This window comes from Micromys minutus (assembly GCF_963924665.1).
Source record: "Micromys minutus genome assembly, chromosome: 6".
Lineage (NCBI taxonomy): Eukaryota > Metazoa > Chordata > Mammalia > Rodentia > Muridae > Micromys > Micromys minutus.
The window spans coordinates 80,412,029-80,435,796 of record NC_137975.1 but is presented as its reverse complement, the minus strand read 5'-3'; the positions used below and the strand labels follow the sequence as shown (position 1 = coordinate 80,435,796).

The following is a 23,768-nucleotide window of genomic DNA, read 5'->3' as shown; positions in this document are numbered from 1 at the left end:
AAGAGTGCTTGTTGCTACTCCAGAGGACGGGACTTCTGTCCCTAGCTCCCACTTATGTGGCTAACAACCACCTGTAACTGCAGTCACAGGGATCAGATCCCTTCCTCATCCTACGGGCACTGCACAAACGTAACCTTACACACTAGAAATTAATTTTTTTTCTAAAAATGAAAAAAAAAACCCATACAACATAGGGAGGGAAGAGGCCAGACAGGAGCACAGTGTGAATACAGGCTCCCCTCAGACACAGCTGAGGAGACTCTGGCTAATAATGGCAGAGTTGTAGAATTGCTTGCTTTGTCTCGTCTCCCTCCCTCTCTACTTACCTCTTTCCCTCCCCCTCCTCTTCTTCTTCTTCTTCTTCTTCTTCTTCTTCTTCTCTCTCTCTCTCTCTCTCTCTCTCTCTCTCTCTCTCTCTCTCTCTCACACACACACACACACACACACACACAGACGAACACTTTAGAGATCTGATTTCAGGGACTCACAGGCAGTCAGGAAGGAAGTACGCCTCTGACAGCCTCACCAAGAATCCCGCAGATAGAGGAAGTAAGTGTCTCAAGGGCTGTGAGGATGGTATTAAATATGCTCCACCATCAATCTTCCTAGAAGTCCTTTATTTATCAAATATTTTTAAACACAGGTTTCTTTGTGAAGCAAATTTACAGCAAAATCTTTGACCTATCCAGCCAGCACTGCAGGCCGGATGGTGCCATGTTTACCCATCAGGCTTAGGCATGGCAGACATCCAAAGTATGAGCTCTAAGCCAGAGATCTCCGAGTCCTGGTCCCCAGCAGGACTCTCGCTGTGAACGTGGGTGCACAGGGCATAGGAACAGAAGGGCACTGATTCCCTTCAATGTGGCGTGGGTCCACCTTGAAGGGTGTGAAGCATGTAGCATGTATCCAACGGGAACTGGATGGCCAAATGCTGCTTCTGCTTCAACATACTCTGGAGACATGTTCACCAACGCACTGAAAGTGAGTCAAAAAACAAAAACAAACAAACAAAAAAAACCAAACCAGCCTTCCCTGCATTTGTGTGACAGCGAGGAGCAGCAGTTATCGAGGCTGGAGTGAGTTTCACTTACAACGCAGGCTTCAAAGAGTGAAGAAGCAACTTGCAAAAAGGTGTGTGTGGTGGGACAGACTCATGGCAACATTACAACGTATGCAGCAGCCACATGATTTTGGGAAATAAATAACAAAAACCAAGACCTTAACAATTTCACAATGTTCACCAGTAACAACAACAGCCAACAACCAAAATGTTCACCAGTGGGATAGACAAGAGAGGAATGAGAGGCCATTTAAACCTTGTTTGGATCTTTATCAACATATCAGAAATGGGAAAGTTCATTTTAAAAGCAATATTGAAGGCTCTTCCTTTGTAGGACGTGACACTCCAACTCCTAGAATCCTTTGCTGCTGGGGCTCGCCCTCAGCCTGTCTGCAGGGCAAAGGGCACCTTGCATACACCTTAATCTGTCACCAGACTCAGCCTACCGGCATTCTGCCACTCAGGCACTCTGTCCAGGCCTTTGTGGTCCTGGCGTTATCCCAATACAGCAGGCCCCTCCTTGCTCCAACCTCAGAGTATATCTGGATCTCTACAGATGGATTCTACCAACTTTTCTGTCCAGGGACAACAACAGAGGGGCTTTGGAGCTTTCAGTTTTAAACCAGACGCTAACGCCTGCTCAAGGACCAGAAACAAGCCGGTAGCACGCACCTGCGAGACATGTGTATTTTCTCCCTAGGATGCAGTGTTCCTCCACCTACCTCTTCATCTTCTGGTGAAGGCAAACTAAACTCTACTGTGCACATCGCACTTTGTTTCTACATGGGATGAGGGAAGTGTTCCTTTCTGTGTTGGCAGTGCTTGCCTATCTTTCCATCCCCCAAGATGGAAGCCATTAATTAATGGCTGTAAAGTGAGATACAAAGTGGTGGCCCAAACCATGAAACATTTTTTCCAGAAAATTCAGCTTCACTGTTAAAGCAGCATAAGAAAGAAGGAGGAGGAGGGGTGGGGAGGAGAGGGAGGAGAAGAAGGAGAGAAAGAGGAAGAATAATAATTATTATTCACATGGCAATTGAGGCAAAGCATCTGCTTATGAGACAAAGAGTCCTGGTCATACAGGACCAGGTGAAGAACCTTGGTGACACTCCAGTAGGACGACTAGGGCTGCAGTGGCTTGGGGCCTCTGGAAGAGTGCTTCCCAATTTTGCCTTGATCTTCCCTTGGGATAATATACCCCACAATGCTTTGCATCTATAAGATGTAAATGACTTTAGTTCACAAGACTTGGTGGACTGCTGGGATGCATTCATGACAGGTGGCTTAGAGGATGTCTAAACTGCACCTAGGCACGCTGCAGTGGAATCCCACATGCCACTCAAAAGATGAGGTAAGTCTGTGTAGTTGGGCACATAAGAATGTCATCACATTTTTCTCTCTCTTTTAAAAAAGGCAAGTGTGTGTGTGTGTGTGTGTGTGTGTGTGTGTAAAACTAAAACATGTTTAAAGAACAGACTGAACTCTTGGAGTTAATTCTAGCAAGGAAGATTCAAACATAAAATGCTTTTACAATTTTTTTCTTCTCTATGAAAAATGCTTCCATTTCCTGTAATGTGTATTATTTATTAAAGGTTCCTTTTTAAAAGTAAAAAAAAAAAAAATTAAATGATACCCCAATGGTTTATTGCTTATTCAACATATGATGTTGAAAGACTCAAGAAGAAATATTAAGAGTGGTATGTTAAAAGAAGAAGGAGGAGGAGGAAGAGGAGGAGGAGGAGGAGGAGGAGGAGGAGGAGGAGGAGGAGGAGGAGAAGAAGGAGGAGGAGGAGGAGGAGGAGGAGGAGGAGGAGGAGGAGGAGGAGAAGAAGAAGAAGAAAGTGGCACTGTGTGAGAGCAGTTGACTCTTTCTGAGCCTGGAACAGAAATTATGTTGTGGGAGGAGAAAATTCCCAGGATATGTCAAAGTCACCTAAACAAAACAATAACAAGAAAATAAGGGATCAGATGATTTAAGAAAGCAAGTGAGACTCTTTAGGATTCTGTGAAAGAATGTATTGTTGGAAAAGCCCAGTAATTTTGAGACTCTGTCAAACTATTATTGGCACAAGGAAGCATCTAATATACAAAATAAGCAGAAACAGCCCACTGCGTCCACAGCTGTACACTGAACCACTAGTGTCCGGGACAGCTCCCAAGCCGCTCAAAGGCTCCGCCCTTCCAGTGTTACCATGGAGACTACTGATGGCCAACAAAACAAATAGAAGGGGAAATAGCACAGAATTACTCTCTCTCTCTCTCTCTCTCTCTCTCTCTCTCTCTCTCTCTCTCTCTCTCTCCCCTCTCTGTCTCTCCAAAAAAAAGCAACAATTCCAAAGAATGAGAGGCAAAACAAAAGGGAAGACAACAAAAAATACTTTGTAGTCTTTGTTAGATTGGAGGAGATACAAAAATGTTTCATCTAATATGTCCCTGATGAGCTTTTTTGGCTCAAGTATGTGGCAACAAGAGTCCACCAGCTGGCTTTCAGAGAAGGGAAAGAGGGAACAAACAGGATGTAGGGTCTGCTCAAAGTCTGCAGAATCAGGACATGACAGCCTAGACTGGAGCCAAGAATCAAGTCCTTCACTCAGTGAACAGGATCCATGAGACCTACAGCTCCTCTATCCAGGAATGTGCTTCTTTGTGAGTGGACAGAAACTTTGTGGCTGGAGTCTCTGGTTTAGACTTTACTTCCCTGAGAAATGGACCAGTAACATGTATGTCTTCTCTTGTCAGGGATTCACCTGGTACAGCTTTTTAGTCTTCAGGCAAAAGTCCACCTACACCAGGCTAAAGCCAGCTTTTAAGTACCTGTAAACATGACACTGATCAAGTTTCACAGTTATAAGCCAGGGCACAGTCACCCAAGAACTGGCACTTGTCAAGACCTGGATGACAGGCACTCTTTCTGGGGCAAGTTCCTCTGCTGAGCAGATACAGCTGTTTCTCCAAAGAGAAAGGGCCTCAACCCGCTGCCCTGTCAAGAGTATTTACAATGAAACAAAATTATTCCTGCTGCTGGCTTCTCACTCTTGGATGGAAGAATGACGGAGGGACCGATGGTAATCTGGAGTGCTAATGTGTTCAGTTAACTCGTAACCCCTCAGGAAATGTCCACTGTTTTGTTGAGCAAAGAAATACAGTTGTCTGGCTAGCAGAGGCTCCACCTTTAATAAGAAATTTAAAAAGAAAAGACATCACTAGAAATTCTTAACACCATATTGTGGGGCATCGTGAAATGACCCTAGGACTCTCTAACTAAACCCACAAGCTCCATAGAACAACACAGTGAAGCAATTCATGTTCAGAGCCATTAGAAAAACCAGTTTTGTTTGCAATAGTCACAACTCTGAACCACAAGACAAACAGTGGCTTGCTGGTCTGATGGATCTATGAGTGTCATTGAAATCCCAGGTGAGGTCAGACTCACTAAGCCAGGCTGAGTGCTCTGTAACAATCAACCAGGTATAAATCAAGTCTTTTTGTTATTTGATACAGTCTTCTAACACACCAGAAGAGGGCAGTAGATGCCCATTAGGGATGGTTGTGGTTACTAGGATTTGAACTCAGGACCTCTGATAGAGCAGCAAGTGCTCTTAACCACTGAGCCATCTCTCCAGCCCGTTTTGTTGCTTCTTGGATTTAACTTTTGTAACCACGAAGGGAGGCTGGATGTTTGACATCGGTGCCTAACTCCTATTCCTAGCTGGGTCTAGAATCCAGGGCTTTGCCACTGCTTAGCAAGTGCCTTTCATTAAGCCATACGCCCAGTCTTCAATCCACTAAGACATATTATCAGAGTTAGATATCCCATTTGTGCTGAGAAACAGTGGATATTCTGGGAAATAACATTTACTCGATAGTGCATGCTTTTCAAGATAGATAATTAAGTAAAATGTTCTAATTAAAAACATTAGGTATTCAGAACTGCATTTTAATTAAGTGAATGCTAAACATTATCTAAATAAACCCTAGCTGTGAGGATGGACTAACCTACCTGGGAAGACTCAGCCTCCTCCACAACCCTTGTCCAACTATTAAATAACCCCCTAAAGTCCAGAGGGACTGGGAACTGTCTGAAGTCATGAGAAACCATGACGCATAAGACACGACAGGCAGCCTCCTGGTGGGGAAGGTTCTACTCCACTAGAACAGACAGCATTTTACAAACCACACAAGAAGCAGAGATGTCAGAGTGCAGTACTTGGTCCCAACTACTAAAAATTCCTATAAGAGAGAAAATAACAGTCTACCTGAAACAACAATGAATAAAGAGCTAGCAGAGCTTTGAGTTCAAGGCATCCACCCTGCTGATTCTGCAGAGACAGCATTTGGCTGGAAGTAGTTTGTGGGTCCCTGAGCTGTGTTGTTCACTGGGGCCTGCTTCCTCCTACACTATTTTAAGGTCTACATCTATTTTCCCAGGTGATTTGACATTTACTCGTCATTTGCCACTTCTCTAAAAGGGACAGCTCCACAGTGTGTGACTTAAGGGTGATGTAACCAGGTACTCACATGAGCTGTGATTAGTTTCCTCTGTCTCTGTGGGTCTGGAAACTCCTCACCAAAGCACAGAGTCACCTGGAATCTTGGTGCTGGCCGGCCATGGCGAGTGAACACTTGCAGCTCTGAAAACCCATAGGAAAAGCTGTTCAGACAACTGGTCAACCGGACGGACAGAAATCAGGTGCCATGTGCGAGTCTGCTTTTGGAAACGCTGCTTCCCTAAGTGCAGACCTTAGGGCAAACTCCAGACACCAAAACCACATGGTCAAGCTCACATATGAACATATGATCTCCCGACTTGACACTGGCTTTACTTCATTATTCTTAAGGGACAGGACTTGAGCTTAATTAAGTACATGGTCTGCAGTACTGGGGCTCACAGAGACTCACAAGGCCAAAAAAGAAAAGAGAATGACAAAGAAAAAGAAACGTAGCAGTGTTGAGTCAAACGAACAGCGCAGGCAAAGAAGATGTTATGATATAAAGAATCAAAATGTCCTGATGGCCCAGGATTATTTTTAAACTTCACTAGGCAACCATGCAGGCCACGTGGTGTTCGGGCACCAAGGGCATCTGTCGGCCACACTAGATGTTGGCACCTGGGTCCTACTTTGTACTCCAAACTGGAGAACCAGAGTAGGCTTCAATCTAACTTTGGGGACAGAGTGACACAGGGAGAAAGGCACCAGTGAAGCCCCATTTGACAAGTATGTCAGGCCGAGGCTAGCCCTACCTGAGAGACATGTAACAGACAAGGAGATTGCTGGAAAGAAACCTGCTCATTGCTGGGGGCATCGCCATTGGAGGCAGAGCACCTGCCTTTCATGTACAAGGCCGTGGCTTCCTCTCCCAGCACATCGAGAAAGCCACATGCAATCACTGGCGTTAACCTTTGTCCCTCCTCCTGGTGCTAGGTTCCCAGGTCTTGTCTACATGAAAGAACTGACATTAAAAAGGTGCCTCCACAGAGCAACCATGAAGCCTCTGCCCTGATCAGATATGAATTCTCAACTGTGCCTATGGGGACTGTCCCTAGTGGGGTGCAAATCCTGAATGAGTAGACATCAAAGATCTCCACTGCTCTCTGCAGCTGAAGAGCTTCTAGAAGCTCACAGAACTGACTTACTTTCTGCATTTCTTTCTCTTTCTTCTTCCAGAATTTAAATTTAAATCAAACCCAGTGGGTTTAGTCACAATGTGTAAAGTGCCCAGCACCATGGCTGGGAAGACACCTACATGGGGCTAGGTCAGAGTAGCAAGTGATACAACTATGAGAAAGTCCACCTCAGCCTGCTGTTCCCAGAACATTGGGTGGGGATCCTGATACAGAGGCTGTTTGGCCTCTCTGCCGCAATGTCATCACCCCTGAACCTCTGTGAGGCTTGGGGACTATGGACAGCGAAAGCAATAGGTCCTGCAACAGAAGAGGGGGACAAAGGAGTACAGCTCTTACTCATTAATGACTATTAAGTCCTAGGAAGTGAATTTCTAGCCTGGGGTGTCTGCTTTGTTTTGGTACTTACTTCTTGCCTGGTTCCCCTTCGGCACACCAAGACTTAATGTACCTCACAGGCAATTGTCATTGTCCTGAGCTACCTTGTAGCCTTCTGGGGGTCATGCAAGGACTTCCAGACCCCAGGGCAGATATAAGATCTGTGGCTATCCATCACCAAAAGTTTTTTTTTTTTTTTGTTTTGTTTTTTCTGCCTTGGACCACAAACACTCAAACTCACTTTCAGAGACAAAAGCATAGTCTGGCCAAGGCTTAGAACATGCCCAGCTCCTAAGGTCTTCATCAAGCCTTGGAGCCTGAGATGATTCTTTTTTATGTGTCCCATCTCTCAGGAGAGGATAGTTATCAAGGGACATGTTTGTTTTTGGAAACAAAAGAGGACTTGGATGAGCCTAAACAAATATTGGCCACTGGAGCTCAAAAAGCTGAGAAAACGCCACTAGTATCAAGCACACTGGGGCTTTTTGTCTTCGTTGTAAGTGAACAGAAGGAAGAAGCTCTTGAGGATTCAGCAGTCTCCTTCTGTGTACGTACCCAAGGCAGAGCAGATTGGTTTTGGGGAAACAGCAACACTCCCCCATTCAGCAGCACCAGTGAGAGCTGCTTAGACAAGGCATCATCCCAAGTACACACCGGTCACACACAGATAATGTGTCATGATGTAGCTAACATAACAGAATATGTAACAACACAAATGAGCCTGGAGAACAGCATGCCAAGTAAAATTAGCCATGCGCACAAAGTCAAAGACTGCATGATGCTCCATTGTGAACTCTAAGATAGTTGGACTCATAAAAGTATCACCAAATGGTGGTCACCACAAGTGGGAAGTGGGTAGGAAGCTGTGGGTCAAAGAATATAAACTGTCACTAAGACAAGAGGAGTTTGTTAAACACAGGCTTAACAATGGTATATCCTCACGACTAATAATGAGCCATTTACTTAAAAAATGTTGAGAGTAGATTTTAAGAAATCTTCTTACCAAAATAAAAAAGACAGATATACAAAGTGATACACATGCTAATTAGTGAAATTTAGCTAGAACATAGTGTACGTGCATTTTAAACCATCACAACATGTATGGATGAGAGGGAACAAAGCAAACTCAGGTTCAAGAAGAGGAAAGCACATGAAAAGCCAGAGGTGTGGGCAGTTTGGAAAAGGCATTGGGAAGAAAGCAAACTCAGGACATGAGGGGGGCTATCAGCAGTCAGCAGAGCAGCTCACCCCCAAAAAGCATCCTCTGCTAGATTTCTAGGGGAGGCCTCTGGGTGGAACCCAACAGGGGCAGGGCTAATAACTTCATATAAGTCAGCCCTGGGCTAGCATAACTACACAAAGTCAAATTTTAAATGGTAAGAAGTACAGGTTCTGGAAAATGTGATTACAAGCCTTCATATGCCAAAGATATGACCAAATCTTCTCAGAATTTCCCCCTCACCAAATTTGCTCCTGACATCCTCAGCTTTGGTCCTGCCTGCAGTGTGACTCTTTTTATAAGGGTGACACATCTCATAACCAAAAATGTTAAGCACATGCTTCTAACCTGCTTGATTTTTCTAGAAACCCTTAGTAAGCTGAAGTGTCAGCAGATAAACTTGCTGGGAGTATACAGCCAATACACTGAAACCTTCCCGGGGTGCGTGCTGCTGAAAGCCCACATTTTAATTCATTGCCACATGTGGTGGTGTGAGGGTCTCTAGTTCTAGGCCATCCTGAGTTACATAGATCCTGACAAACCAAACCAAACAAAACCTTAGCGTGAAAACAACAGTAAATTAAGATATCAACGCGCACCATTATCTATCCTGCCAGGCAGATACAGGCCCTGTTTCTGGTCCTCTGCTAATGAGGGGAACACACAGCAGACAAAGGCTACGAATCAAGCGGAAACCCTATCGCTGGGTGAGCTCACGGATCTCCAGAGGAAGACTTCTGTCTGGGATAGGCAGACGCTGCCATTTGAGACCTCATGGCCATTACCCAGTGCCACCTCCTTTCTAAGGCTGTGAGGTGTCTTACCTGATAGAAACTGCTGTGTGTCAAAGAGCTTGCAAGTCTGGTCTCTTTCTAGTTTGTTGGGTCGATCACTGCACAATGCCAGGGGCCCATCCCAGTAGATCCTACTCTGGCAGAGTCTTTTGGCATAAAGCCCATCTGGGGCCATCCAGAGGACTAGTCCCCTCTCCAAGTGGCTCAGCAACTTCTCAATGTTCTTCCTCTGCCCATTGTCATCCGGGTAGGGGAACAGGACTTGGTCCAGGTTGCTAACATCATAGGTTTGTCCGTGGGAGATCCGGCAGCCCTCTGGGCTGGATGTGGTTAGCTCCTTCACGAGGATGTCCCGGTAATACAGGCAGATATGCAGCCGGCAGTCTGTGAACAAAACTCTGGAGTCAGTGCTGATGGACTTGAGGCAGTTGCCACCATGCTTAGAGCCCCAAACACTCAGTGACTAGACTGGTATAAAGTACAGCAGGTGGAACACTTGCGTGTCAAGATGCTTCATTAATGAGTGAAAGATCCTAGGGCCAAGGAAGTCTTGGAGATGTTAACTGCCCCTATTCATTGTAGATTCGTAGATTCCAAACACATTTAAGAGAAGCTTGTGGGGAAAAAAACCTGATTTCTCTAACATGGCCACTTTCAGATGTTGCTGTGGCCATTTATTTGTCTTGGGGAGGGGTATATATATTTCTTGGATTTTCAGCCAAACTGTATTAGAAAGCACCTCTGTTCTGAGGGCTTTTGGCATTTTTGTCTACAATATGAAGTAATACTACCGAATTGGAGTCCACCTTCCAGCAATTCAACGAAAACAACAACACTCACAAAAAAAATGTTGGAAAAAAATGTCAAAGTAATTTCTGGGCTACAGAAAATGATACTTTTATTTTCTTGTTTTAAAGTCAGCTTTCTTGAAGTAGGGGAAGGAATTGACGAGAAATGCTCTAAAGGCCAGTGGTTAATGTAAAACCCCCTGAAATCCCTCTAAGCTTTGTGTTTAGCTCTGAGAAGAACCCAGCAACTATGTTTTCTACAGCTTTGAGGCAGAAATTTAGTGACAAATGATTTTGTTGACTTCGGAAACCACTTTAACATACCACCCACAGGCTGCAAGGGCAAGCTGGGTGTGCAAAGGGCTCCCCAGGCAGACAGATACCAAACAATGCCTGGAAAGAATAGCTTTGTGACAAGTGCACTCAGGGTTGATAATTAATTATGCAAACCAGAAGAAGGAACCCACAAAAGCCTCCTGTTCTTCAATGGCAAGCTCTGACAGCCCACATCATGGTGTCTTCCATGTCTGCCGCTGTGAGCAGCAAGTCAAGTGGAGTTACCCAAAGAGGGGGCGTTGGCTATCTGAGGTGACTGCTAGGGCAGGTTTCATTTCATTGAATGTCAGCAGAATCACAAGATTGCAGAGATATAAATAGCTATTTATTTCCTACTCTTAGGGCACCCACACAAGTCTTGGGTGCTCCAGAAGGAGGATCTGGAGCTTTCTAGTGTCTACGACAAACCTGATGCTCAGAAGTGGCCCTTGGCTATTCTTGGGTGGCTCACAAAATGTCCCTTAACATAGGAGCTGAGAGGAACCAGATTTTAAAACTTCTTCTTCCCTCAAGAAGAAGGGATGTGTCTAAGATTGTCAAAATATAGTTGATGTTTTCAGACTCTTAAGGTAGCCAAGGGCATGATGAGAATTCTAATAATTCCATTTGAAAATATCCCAAAAAATCATCTAAAGACTAAATGGACATAGGGCGTCTGCTTCAAGCGGGTGTGGGCTTTCAGAAGGCTGGTCAGTACCTCCAGGTGCAGGCTTCCTTAGTAACAAAACTTTAAACTCAGAGCAAATCTACGTGTGCTCAGCAATTCTACCAAAGTTGAGAGCGAGTCTGAGATGTATGATCTGTTAGGGGCATAGGGACTCCTCAGAGGCCAGAGGCCAGAACTAGTGTTCCCTAGAAACAGTTTAGGACCTGCTTTAGGTTTGTGGCCAACCCTAAAAGGACAAACAGCATGTGAAAATAAAAAGCCTCTGTGCCTATAAAACCTTTCTACAGTTGGAGAATATTTGGCTGGGTGAGGAGCCTGTTCCACGTTCCTGGCAAGCTGGGCAGGAAATGATGTAGAAGGTTAATGATACCATCCAATTTGTGTTTGGCTAGCTGGTACTGCTGTGGGGATGTCTAATAGTGTCCTTCACTCAGTGCAATGTCCACGTAGCCTGGACCATGCCTACTCCTGACCCCAGGGCCTGCAAGGTAAGAGTCTAAATCCTCATCCAACCTAAGCATAGGAGAGATGCTGGAAGCGCCACACTCACCTGAGAGGGCCAAGGCTTCAGCAGACCTTATGCTTGGCTCAATGGGGATTCCAGGAGCCTGGGACTCAGGTGGGGCACAAGCATAAAAGGTTCCTGTCACCTGGCAACCTGCATTTGCAAATAAAAATCAGACAATGTCTAAGGAGAGTGTCCGAGTGCAGGGAGGCTCTTGAGTTGGGAGAAACCAGAGCCAGTCACCTTCCAACCCAAGATTTACAGCCTCCAAACACCTGCTAATAGCAGAACATAGGCTTATGAGGCAAAGACTACATCCAGTGGGAAACATTCGGGGTGATGAGGAAGGAGCACAGCTCTGGACAGAAACATGGAGCTCTCTCCAAAATGCATCAACAGAGAAACTGAGGCCCAGAAAGAGAGGGATTTGCACCAGCCCACACAGCAAGTTACTAGCAGAGTCAAGAGTTCAAACTTCTATAAGGCTGGTTAAAAAACAGATTAATTATTTGATCCCCGTTTTTTCTGTTCCATGTTTGTAAGTTAGGGGGAAGAGCTGGACCACAGTGCCTGGAGGCAGAGAAGTTATGTCACACTAAAGCCAGATTAGTCTCAGCATGCATGGAATGAGGGTACTGGTGAAGCTGTGACAAGGGGAGTATTTTCAGAACAACATAAGAGGACGACATGTCAAGACTTATATTTAAATAATAAACTTGAAAAAATTCTAAAGGCTTCTTTTATGTTCAGCTTGGTGGGACAGGCCTGTAATCCCAGCAAGGGTCAAAGAGCAATCTAGCCTGGGTAATTTAGCAAGACTCCACCTTAAAATGCACAGTCACAAAAGGACCGGGTAGGGGAGAGAACATAATGTTATGGAAAGTAAAGGCATGTTTATCAAATAATTAAAACAAAACAAAAAAACATAGACAAGTTTTATAAGCGACAGCTACTGTCATTGAGAGCTTGTGGTCATCCATGTTTTTTCTCTATGTATTAAAAAATGGGGCACTTTTCAGCTACTTGGAATGATCTCTGGGGTCTTCTAGGTAAGTTCGCACACAGAGTAATGCCTGTCAATGGCTCTGAGAACACCAACATCACAGGACAAGGCACGCCCTTCCCCCGGCAGCAGCAGCAGCAGCATCTTGTGATGTGTCTCCGGTATCTCCGTGGAAGGGGACAGCCTTGTGGTGTTGCCTCTGCCCTGAGCCCAGGTTGTCCTTCTGTCTGCCGCCCTGGCACAATCCTTACCATTTTCACAAGATGGGCCTTGCCAGTGGTGGCTGCGTGGGCCAAACGTCACAGGACATTGATATGGGATTTCTGGGTGTGACTGGTCAGGGGCATAGTCCCGCCAGCTCCTGTCAGGGGGTGGCATCATGTAGTTATGAACCTGCTGACAGAGCACAGTGATTGTTAAAAGGAAGACATCAGTGGGTGCCAGAGTCCTTTCATGTCACCCAGACATTTTTTGTCCAACAGCCAAGTAATCTTGCCCAAAAAGTGACACGGGCTGTCTGTCACACAAGGTAGAAAACAGTCATAGCAGTTCTATGAGCACAATGGGGGGATTGTGTAAAGCCGTGATTTTTGTAAGGTTTCATCATATGGCCGAGCCTGGCACCAAAAATACTGCAGTGAAATCCGCCCTTTTCAGGCCACCAAAGTGAATAAAACAGTACTGTAATTCACATTAGGGAAGCCTAAAGAAGTCAGCTGCCCTGTGGTTTCACATGATAAAGCACCACTTCCAAAATCTTTGACTTCCACAAAAGGTCTGATTCCCAGAAGTGTTGACCATCAGTGTGGAAGCGCATCTCCACAGGTGGGACATGTCAGACTACCCACCTAACCATGGCGTCAGGGACAGTGACACCACACTGAAACCGAAACATCCTTCTCTGACCAGGTTTTTGTTCAGCATTTGGCCTAGCCATAGTAAATAGGAAGTCAGTCCTACAGTTTTCATCTGTGTTTGCCTCTCTGGGTAGAGCCAGCCATAAGGATACAACCTAGCCTTCCACAAGACCAAGAGTCTACCACATACCTGGGCTGGCAGAGAGCCATAAGGTGTTGTCATGGGGTAAGGGTGGCCCATGGTCATCTGTGTGTCTTCCAACGTGAGCTGCTTTGCTCCTGTGTGTTCAGAGGAGGGTTGGGGGGAGGAAGAAGAAACAACACAGAGTAAAACAAGGAACTGACTTAAATCTTATAAAAGTACCCAAGCACTTAATTCTTAGAATGCATCGGCATATCAACCAATCAGGTATTTTAAATTGTTTCGTTGTTTTGTTTCTCAAGCAATTCCCTCAGAGAGATATTTATCTATACCATTTATCTATGCCATTAAACTCATTAAACACACTCTGGCTTGTAACAGCCAGGGAATGAAACACCATCCAGGGCCCTATGCCTAGCTAAGGCATTCGGTATGATTGAAGCCAAATGCAGATTTCTGGGCTCTGCTCTAGATAGACTAGTTGGAATCTCAAAGAGAGGGAACTGAAGATCTGAATTTTCATAACTACCCCAGCAGGCCATGTTAAAGTAGAAGCTCTAGCAATTTTATTACACGAAATGTGAATGTGTATGGGACGTGTGGTATACTTTCTGCTCTTTAAAGGTACTTAATTCCTGGAGGATATTAGGTAAGTAAAATTTTAATGGATTTTTCAGTTCTTGTTTGGGCCTTTGATTCACAACCTCATGGAACAGAGTAGCTGAAAACAATGCTTCCAAGTGCATTTACACACACCCATCCACACACCTGTGGGGCTTAAAATCTGTAAGGTCATCTTACACTAACACCACAGGGTTGTGAGACCCGAGAGAGCATGGGCAGAGACGGCTGGGCTTAGCCCATGGCAGAGGTTAGAAAGTGACCTTCTCTAGGAAGTACCGGTCTATGAGTGTCTGAGTGTCATAATGCGACCTGTGCTGGGAAAACCCCCTACCTTTTTTGGCTCCCTCTGGAACAATCCTATAGACCTTGTATGGGTCAGAGATATCCAGCTGGCTCCTCTCCACCAGTTCCTCAAAGTCATTGCTCTTGTTCAGAGCACATCGTAATCTAGTCTTCCAGGTAGGAGGATCTGGCTTGTCGATCCCTTCTCGGAACTTGCCTTTAAATAGTGCCCAAGCCTAAGAACGAAGAGAAGGAAAAGTCAAGCTCAGATCTTCAAAAGAAGGCTACGGAGTGTATTTCAGAAAGGAAGGTTGGAGTTTCATGTCTGTTGTGACCTGAAATGTGGAATGTGATAGTGGGGCCGTCTGAGACTTTCCCATTTAGGACTTTATGGTGAGATGGGGGACCCCCATATGGGCTGTACACACCCAGTGCCTGAATATAGTGTGGGCAAGACTAGGGACAGAGCCGTGGAGGGGCAGGCCCCAGAGAGGACAGCTACAAAATCACAGAGGTACTTTGAACAAATTCCCGCAGGAAGTCCCCTTCCTCCGCCCTACTGGCAGGTGGAGGCTGGGGGGCTTCACAGTTCAGTGAGCCAGCTCTCTGAGGACATCAGTCCTGAGAGACTCACACGGGGTGGGGGAGGGGGTTCAAAGAAAGACGAATAGTCAAAGCTACTCAAAAAAGGAAAACAGTGATCCCAGCTTCTAGAACTAGAACCAGACAGCGGAGGAGCCCAATCCAAAAGAAAAAAGAAAAGGAAAGAGAAAAAAGAAAAGAAAAGAAAGAAAGAAAGAAAGAAAGAAAAGAAAAGAAATAAAACAAAAAAACAAGGCCCAGAGAGAGAAACTCAGAAAAGTAGCAAAACAGAGACAGGGAAGCAGAGAGTGGCCCTAGCAGTCTGTGGTGGCAGTGGCAGGATACGCCTGGAGGTAGAAGGTCTTTCCTCCACTTAAACTCAGTGTTGGGACCTGCTTTCCCCTGTATGTATTCCCCGGAGAGAGCTTCCAACCTCTTTCTCTTCTCCCAGGACTTCTACAAAGCACAACCCAATGCTTGATGCTCAGCCTTCCTCCTTGCTGGAGCCCACCTGATCTAGTCCCTTGCCCTGAAGCCACATCACATCCAGAGCTGCCAGACTCCCCCCACCCCCACCCCCATTCCTGCCTAGGGATGCCGGAATGCCACTGACCTTGAAGAGGGCAGCGTCCTCCTCACGGTTATAATCCTGCTTGCCTGCGTGTTTCCAGGGGATGCGGAAGACGCTCTTCTCCTCGTTCTCCCACACCAGCCCGGGATACTTGCCACTGTCGATCTGGTCGATCAGCCACTGTCGGAGTTTCCCATTACCGCAGCTCACCGCGCTCATGCCGAACTCTGAGCCCCGGCTGCCTGGGTCTAAGTTCATGACGCGTGCCGACCTCCTCCCGCGCTCTTGCACTGCAGCGGGGAGACAAACTTTCCCTGTAGCCACCATCACATCTTTCTTGGGGGTACCCCGTCCCAAACTCTTGCAGTACCCACGAGGCCCCGGAGTCTCTCAGGCTGATGGCTGTTCGCGTGCAGTGCCAGCATCTCCGGAGTCCCCCAAGTGTGGGGAGCATCCCTTGGCTCACACCATCCTCAAGGTCCCTCCTCTCACCCCATCTTCCACTCACTGTCTACAATCTTAACGCAGTCCACTAAAATCTCCTAGATACACAACTTATCTGCAGACCCCAAGTCTTGTGCCACTCTGGGGCGCCTCCTTTGCTTCGCCCCTCTCTGTCAGCTCCAAGCAGCATTTTTTCTCACTTTGCCCTCACTCTGTGTCTACTCTCTCCCCTTCCTGGGTTGGGGTTGTCCTGATGACCCCAGGCGAGAAGGACCTGACACGTGGACTAGCCCTTGTCCAGGTCCTGGGTCCCTGCCATGCAGGTGTGCGGTACCTAGCTCTCTTCCTTGACTTTCTTTACCCCCGGAGTAACCCCAGGCCTACCCAACCAGAGACCGGTCCACGGGTCCTGGAAACAACAAGTGGAAGTTTGATTATGGGGGCGAGCAGTGCAGCCACGGAACAGGAGACTCCAACCTGCAAAGAGGGTCAGCGCGGACCCAGGCGGGAGTTAAGAGGCTGGGAACAAGGGGTGCCGCGGACATCAATGCCAGCTCCCTTGTGCATGAAGTGAAGAAGGGCGTGGAGGCAAGGGGCTCTGAGCTCAAGTTTGAAACTCTCAGCTCTCCTTGGTCATCCGGCCTAGGAATCACGCGCTAGAACCCTAGATGAATTTGGGTCCTTTATGAACCAGGGCTGGGAAAGGAGATTTTGACTGGAGCAGAGAGAGACAGAAACTGTCCCTCTGCGACCAAGCCGAGGCCAGTGCCATCCTTCGATGACACCAGAGTCCCGTTAGCTCGTCCCGCCCAGCCCGTGGGGGATGTTCTGGAACGCCCGCCCAAACAACTTCATACAGAACCCGCAGTGCACACGTCCCGGGGCAGCACAGATGAGCTGAGCCTGAGTCCGCTATCTCGGCACACTGGCACACTGCCTGACGGCTCCAGCTCAGAGACCGAAGCCTTCCCCTGCCACCAGCCTCACACTCACACTCCTTCTTCTGCCCGACTCCAAGCCTTAACTCACCCGCACTCTGAGCTGAGGACAGCAAAGGGTCCCAAGTTCAAGTGGTGAAACTAGGAAAGTGAGGTGAGAAAGAGGAACTTTATAGAGCTGGAGGCGGGGCGCGGTGCTGGGCGGGGCGCAGCGGCCCCGCCTGAGAGGAGGTGGCTCGCCCAGACCCAGGACCGCCCTCCACCCCTGCCTTGTGCCTGAGCGTCCAGCGGGAACCGGAGCTTCGGACTAGAGCCCACCGGGTCAAGGGCTGTCCCCCTGCGGACAATCCCGGGCTTTCTCCATCCCTCCTGTGGAGGGGGCTGGGGACTCTGACGCACTCAGAAATCTTCAGGCCGATGGAACAGTCGGTATGGCCTGTTCCCGTGAAGGTGGAAGCCTGCAAAGGATTTACTGGAATCCGCACTGAGGGTAGCTGACAACTAGTAACCGCTCAACTCCACTGGCTGCATGGCCAGGTTGGGAAGTGATGGAGCGTTTGGAGCCCAGGGCACTTGGCTCTCAGAGCACGTGACAGAAGAGATAGAGAGGTGGGGAGCATCATTAGGCAAAGCGGAGTCACTTCTCTCTGAGCGCTATATCACGCTCACTAAAAAGAAAAATGGAAAGGCAAGTTTATACCAAACACAGTGTTTGAAACGCTTATACACGTTGGGTGAATGAAACCGACGAACTGAGATGACTCAGACAACGCACAGCCCCCAAAGTTTCAATTATGGCAACATAAAAGAGATGGGGATCCCTAAGTATTCAGGTAGCTAGCGCTTCCGGATGTCAATTCACCTTAAAATGATAATTTTAACCTCAGCCTCGTGGGAGGCAGTTGTAGGTGGGGGTACTAATGCCCCAAACAGAAATAACAGCTAGGCTAACTGTTTTTACTTCATGTTTTCTTCGACCTTCGTGTTTAACTCCAGGAGCTTTCATCGCTGACGTTCTCCAGCTCATCTTGGATGCCTGGAGCAATAGATGTCCGCTTGTGTTTTCAGGTAAGTAGGCCGACCACCAGTTTCTGTATGAATTTAGATTGCTGTCACCACAGGTCAACTTGGAACGTTTGTAAAGTTTTTTTTTCTTTCATTTTACTTATTTCTCAGTTTTTTCTTTTACTCTTCGATCCTGAATTCCGGACTTTAGGAGAAACACCTGATTTCAGCCACAGGAAAACTGGTGTAGAGATGCCCGCGGGCATGCTTTTTCCTAACACCACTAGGCTTTCTCAGAAATTAACAGGATGCCATGTCGTTGTTATTTTACCCCAATAAGTTTTCCATTGTCAGAGCCTGAGTAGTAAACAACCGTGTTTCGTTCAAAGAAAATTTTGGTCACACCCATTTTCCCCTCTTCTTTCTTTGGGGCTTCATTCATTCAAAAATATTCTTCGAACACCTTCTATCTGTCAGGAACTGTCCTGGCCACTGTCTCAGAGCAAAGCAGAGACTGCTGCTTCAGATAGCTGAGGAATTACTTTTCTTGACGGTGGCACAGAAAGAAGCCTGCTTTTTCACTTTGATACATGTGTCTCTGCCTTGGTTAAGATGGTTTCAACATTTTCCTCAACCATCATGTCCTCTGTTTTTAGAAGTTTAAACAACAGTCATTACAAGAAACCTTTTGAGACTTCACATGGCTGTTTAAAAGATATGATTACTAATCTTCAACGCCATCTTCTGGTTTACTCCGTTGTTGTGTGGATCTCCTAGAAGTGACTGTAACAATGGGGTTAATGCAGGCACCACACTACCTGAATCGTTAGAACTTCCTATTCTATTAGTGCCTTCTATTGGTACAGGGCAGCGATGGGTTTCATTACATCATCTCCACCTCCTCTGTTGCCATTTCTAACCACCGGCCCCTCCAGCTCTCCCCCCACCCCCATATCTTTAACCAGTCTGCCTTTACTTTCTTACCCTTGCCTTCAACATGGGTAAGCATGTGAGACACGTGTGTGAGAAACTGCCTTACTTCACACAACACATTGAGAGTTCCAACCGTTCCTTGCAAGCAGCAGGCCCTCGTTTCTCTTTCTGGTTGACATGAGATTTCCTTATGAGTCACCGAAGGTCTCCATGTTCACCGTGCCGCTGGGGGACAGGAAGAAGTAGCCGGGTGTGCACATCTAGCTGATCTCTAAGGACTTCTTAAATCACAGTCAGAGTGGAGGGAAAGAAGACAGTTTTGGAAGTAAGAGATTTCCCATCCTCTTCCCCACTGACACTTAAGAAAAGTGATGTATTTCACAGTGAAATGCTGGACTGTTGCTTTAAAAAGGTCACAGGAAATTAGTAATTGGGCATTCATCCCCAAGGCAGCGGTCCATACTCCACATATGGATTGTCGGGCCACAGATACACTGAGGAGGGATCTAGGTCTGAATGAGGCAAAATTTTCATTCATATTTCCCATAACGAGACTGTAAGAAAAGCTAAATATACCCCAATTCAGTATTTTAAGAATTTACCTTTAAAATCACACATTCACAAGTAAGAAAAGCTGGTTTATAGAGCCAGTCGGTGTTAGACACTGAAAAAGATTTTGTTTAACCTAGGTTGTACCTTGTCAGTAGAAGGCTTGTCTGGTAGTGTAAAGTACTGGGTTCAATTCCCAGCAACCGAAAACAAAGCAATCTCCCCTCCAGGAGACTGACACCTTGTTTTAGATAAATGTCTTTTCTCATGAACTCACTCCTTAAAATGAGAACTACATTTAAAAAAGAAACAGTAAAATTTTATCATTGGAAAAATTATTTGAAAAATAAAAAAAGAGGAAAGAGAAAATCGTTATTGCTTTAATACATTGTTTCTGGTTTAAAAACAAAAACTAAACCTCTGATGCTCTGATCATAGGTGCATGAAATAACACCCACTATGAGCCCCAACGAACACCTCATGGTGATGGCAGGGAGGAAGTGTCTAGAGTTTGTAGGAGTGAAGGCATAGGTGGCGATTCAGCTTTCCCATGTTCAAGAGTAACAGTGACCCTGCTTTCTGCAGTGTCCTGACAACAAAATTATGAACATCGCAAGTGCTCACCCACTTGGAACTATGGTTGTGTGTGTCCTACATCAGCACTTGGGAACTGCCACAGACATAATGACATGTATTCTTCAGCCGTACCTGCGAGGTGTTCGGGGCAATGCACGTTCAGTCCAATTGTGCACGTAAGAGAGACCCAGAGGGGCCACCAGTCATCTCTGTGACTTGTCCAAAAAGTAAACTTTTGGGAACCAGTCTTTACCATACATACATCTGTTTGCTCCCCTCTGGGTTAAAGTCAGGGGATGGAGAAATGGCTCAGTCAATAAGAGCCTTTGCTCTGCATACAAGCCTAAAGACCTGAGTTCATATACTTAGCACTCATGTAAAAAAAAGCATGCCTTAGTGTGTGTGTGTATACATACACACATATACATACACATATAAATACATATATACATACACACACACACACACATATACATATATAAAACCTAAGAGGCTGAGGCAGGTAGATCCCAAGAGCTGAGCTGAACATTATTAGTAAAGTGGTATATTCTTGGGAAATAATATAGATATAATACAGATATCTTAATTGCGAAAATGCTCTGAATGTATTTTCACTTCAAACAGCTCTGGTTTCAAACACCCCCAGAGCATGAACCATCGAGAAGAAGCTGTTGGGAACACAGTTAATACCAGGATTTGATGCATTTGGTGGGAAATAATCAGATTCAGGGTTATAGAAAATGAGACGTGCCACTTTAATCAATTATGTAATAATGAGTCACAGAGTCTGTAACCCTAGGGCAACACTGCCCCTTTCTCCTTTCGTCATGTTTATAAACAACCAGCTGTTCCCCTTTCTGTCTCCTTTGATCACAAGCATTCTAAGAAGTTTCCTTGTAACTCTCCTTTCTCTGACTTATTACACTTGCTACGCAAACAGTGACGTGGCTCCAGGCAAGGAACCATCTGATAATGCCAACTCCTGTTCCCAGGCCAACAAGATGCAAATACTCTGCAGTCCCCAGGGACAGTTTTCCCGAAAACTGAAGCAAGAGGTAAAAGGTAAATGGCATTGTCACATGTCACTCACCGTCTTCAGCTCTGGACTATTCCGGATTATTCTAGACTGTATCTGTTATATTTCTTTCCAACTGAACTCGGTGAAACAGTGGTAACACTCTGCTCAAGGGAGTGATGCCAGGGGCTGGGAAGGCGGAGCTTTTTCTTTCAAGGAGAGTTGCATTGTGGATGGCCAACCTGAGGTTGGGGTGTGAGTTCTTTCTTGTTCATTCCGGCTAGTCAGGAGCAGTTAGCCAGAGACATGTGTGATCACAGGCAAAGAGAAAGGATTCAGGGAGAAACATGCACTGGGTAATCATGCAGGCAATTATCAGTTGCTGGGTTGTCTTATAGCCAAAAGGTTTGGGCTGTCACTCCCCAGAAACAAATATGCCTATCATAAGATATTGCTCTCCAAAGTCTGTGCCTTGTTCAGCTTTGATCTCTGCTATGCCTTCCAGGAGCATTCTGTTTACCTCTCTGCCTAGAGGAAGTTTGCCAGTTGTGGCACTTAAACATATGTAACTCAGAATTGAATTAGGAATTTCTGGTAAAATGTGTGTAATTGTTTAGTGTAAGTATGCTCCGAGCATTATTTGAAACTATTTTGTCTGAGGTTTAAGCATATGTCAGATGCTGTACTTTGAATGTTCCCCTCTCACAGCCGTGGGTTAGCAATTTATTTCCTCAGTGAAAATGCATTTGGTAGGGGTGGGACCTTTGGAAAGTAATTAGGATTAGCTGACATCCTAGTTAGTAGAAGAGGTATTATCAAGGAGAGGTCTTAGCAATCTGCTTGCTTTGTATCACCACATGGTCCTATGTGGTATGATTCAGCAAAACAGCCTCTCTGGTGGTTATAAGCATCATGCTCCCAGCCCTCCCAGCCCGTATATGTATGTGTATGTGTGTGTGTGTGTGTGTGTGTGTGTGTGTGTGTGTGTGTGTGTGTGTGTATGTGTGTGTGTGTGTATGTGTATGTGTGTGTATGTGTATGTGTATGTGTGTGTGTGTGTGTGTATGTGTATGTGTATGTGTGTGTGTGTGTATGTGTATGTGTATATGTATATGTGCCAAGTTCAAATCAAAGTAGCAGATATGCATTAGATCTCCAACAAAGTAGCTTCATAGAACATACTTTTACATATTTGTATTCTCTCTCTGTCTCTCTGTGTGTGTCTCTGTCTGCCTCTCTGTCTGTCTGTCTGTCTCTTTCTCTCCTTCGCCCCCCCCTCGCCTCCCTCATGTCTCAGGTATTTTAAGGAAGCCATGAAAAGTGGACTAATAGATTGCCTCGCTCATTGCTCAGCCAAGGGCAGCACAAAACAAGTGTTTAGCCATGACGAGCCTGAATTGCTGGCCATCAAGCCCTTGTCCAAAGGATTCTGTACTTGCCTTTAGAGTTGCTCATCAACACTGACAAACAAGAACTAAGGGTCTCCAAGCAGGTCCCCATGGCCCTCTGCACTGTATGAACAATAACCCCGTGTCTTTGGAATCCAAAGGATAATTTTACTGGATGCATATCATTTTCCTGCCATTATATATTTCTTTTTTTAAAAAAAGACATAAAGTCAAATTAAGGTAATTTGGAGACCATGTATACTGATCCTTTTGGTAGCAGCCCCTACTATTCACAGCACAGCCCCAGCCAGGCCACCTAGTCACTTGACTGTTGCTTCTGGACAGCCATTAGGATGGGGTGGGAGAAGTGCAGATAATTGGAACACTGGTGACTTGCAGAAGGGACGTCTTCTTCCAGTGATCCTTTTCATCACTGGAAAAGCTGAGGGCCCCAGAGAATGGCAGGTCCCCCTGCAGGCAAAGAAAGGGCCCTTCCTTCCCAAGGCCACCTGGGCAGTTTCTCCTGCATCCATGCAGGACAGTGCAGGGCACTTCTTCCTTTCTTATTTTCTGCATAGAGTTCACCTGCTTGTTTCCCCTCCCTTTCCTGTCTCCCTCCCCTCCCCCCACACTTCTCCTTTTCAACATCTTGACAGTTTGTTAATGCAGATTATTCTACAAGGGACAAAGAGAGAAACTTTCACAGATGCATTAAAACTTTTGTTGCTTATATCTGATGACTGTGAGCACGCAGAAACGGGACTTGTGAGCTTCTTTGGTTCTGCTGAGGCAAAGGATGTGGTTTTGGATCCAAAGCAGTTTGAACTTGCCTGTCATTCAAACATCAACATTTTTCAATTTAAACTTATCTTATATGGAGGTTAAACACACACATACACACACACAACAAAATGTGTGTACTACTGGGGTGCTGTACAATGTTTTGATACATGCATGTCCCATGTGCTTTTATCCATGATGCAATAAGCCAGTGAGTGTCAGCAAATGACATAAGACTTGGGTGAGATCATTGTACCTCCCTGAGGTTTTGGCAGATAAATTCTCCACAGTAGACACAGACATGAGGCTAGTCAGAGAGGGCAAAGGAGCTGCCATATGAGAAGCCACTTATGAACAGAACTCTGTCAGAAGTACTAGGCTCCTCTAGGCTGAGCAGGGGACAGTTTCCTCAATCACGTACTATGACCAGGTGGGTAAATAAGGTGGGATAATGGTCCTGTTTCAGAGAAGAATATGGTGACATCAGGGAGCTCACTTGGACTTGCCCAGATGGCACTGAAACCAGTTGAAATTGAGGACACCCTCACCACACACTTAGAGGATGTCCTGTGTTCCTAGGCTTTGGCCTGCTTATGTAACCTCTCTGGGGTCACCCTCCTAGACGGATCTCCTTGTCCACCTCCGTTTTTTCCTCTCCACAGACTCATTCTGTTCCTTGGAAGGCCCAGTCAAGTAGACACAACCTGGC

General features: G+C 46.0%; 1 protein-coding gene across 2 annotated transcripts; it reads right to left on the bottom strand.

Moving 5' to 3' along the window:
- Positions 1-4,089: 4,089 nt before the first annotated feature.
- IRF4 (interferon regulatory factor 4) lies at positions 4,090-15,689 on the bottom strand (the record flags this gene model as incomplete). Of its 2 annotated transcripts, none has more annotated exons than XM_080917766.1 (8): positions 4,090-4,230; positions 5,579-5,691; positions 9,105-9,458; positions 11,416-11,523; positions 12,625-12,769; positions 13,421-13,509; positions 14,328-14,514; positions 15,474-15,689. In XM_080917766.1, 8 exons carry the CDS (start codon positions 15,687-15,689, stop codon positions 4,090-4,092), a joined length of 1,353 nt encoding a protein of 450 aa, XP_080773892.1. The 2 variants fall into 2 exon arrangements, with proteins under 2 accessions (XP_080773892.1, XP_080773893.1); XM_080917767.1 differs by having other exon boundaries at positions 12,625-12,766.
- Between the last annotated feature and the right edge of the window lie 8,079 nt (positions 15,690-23,768).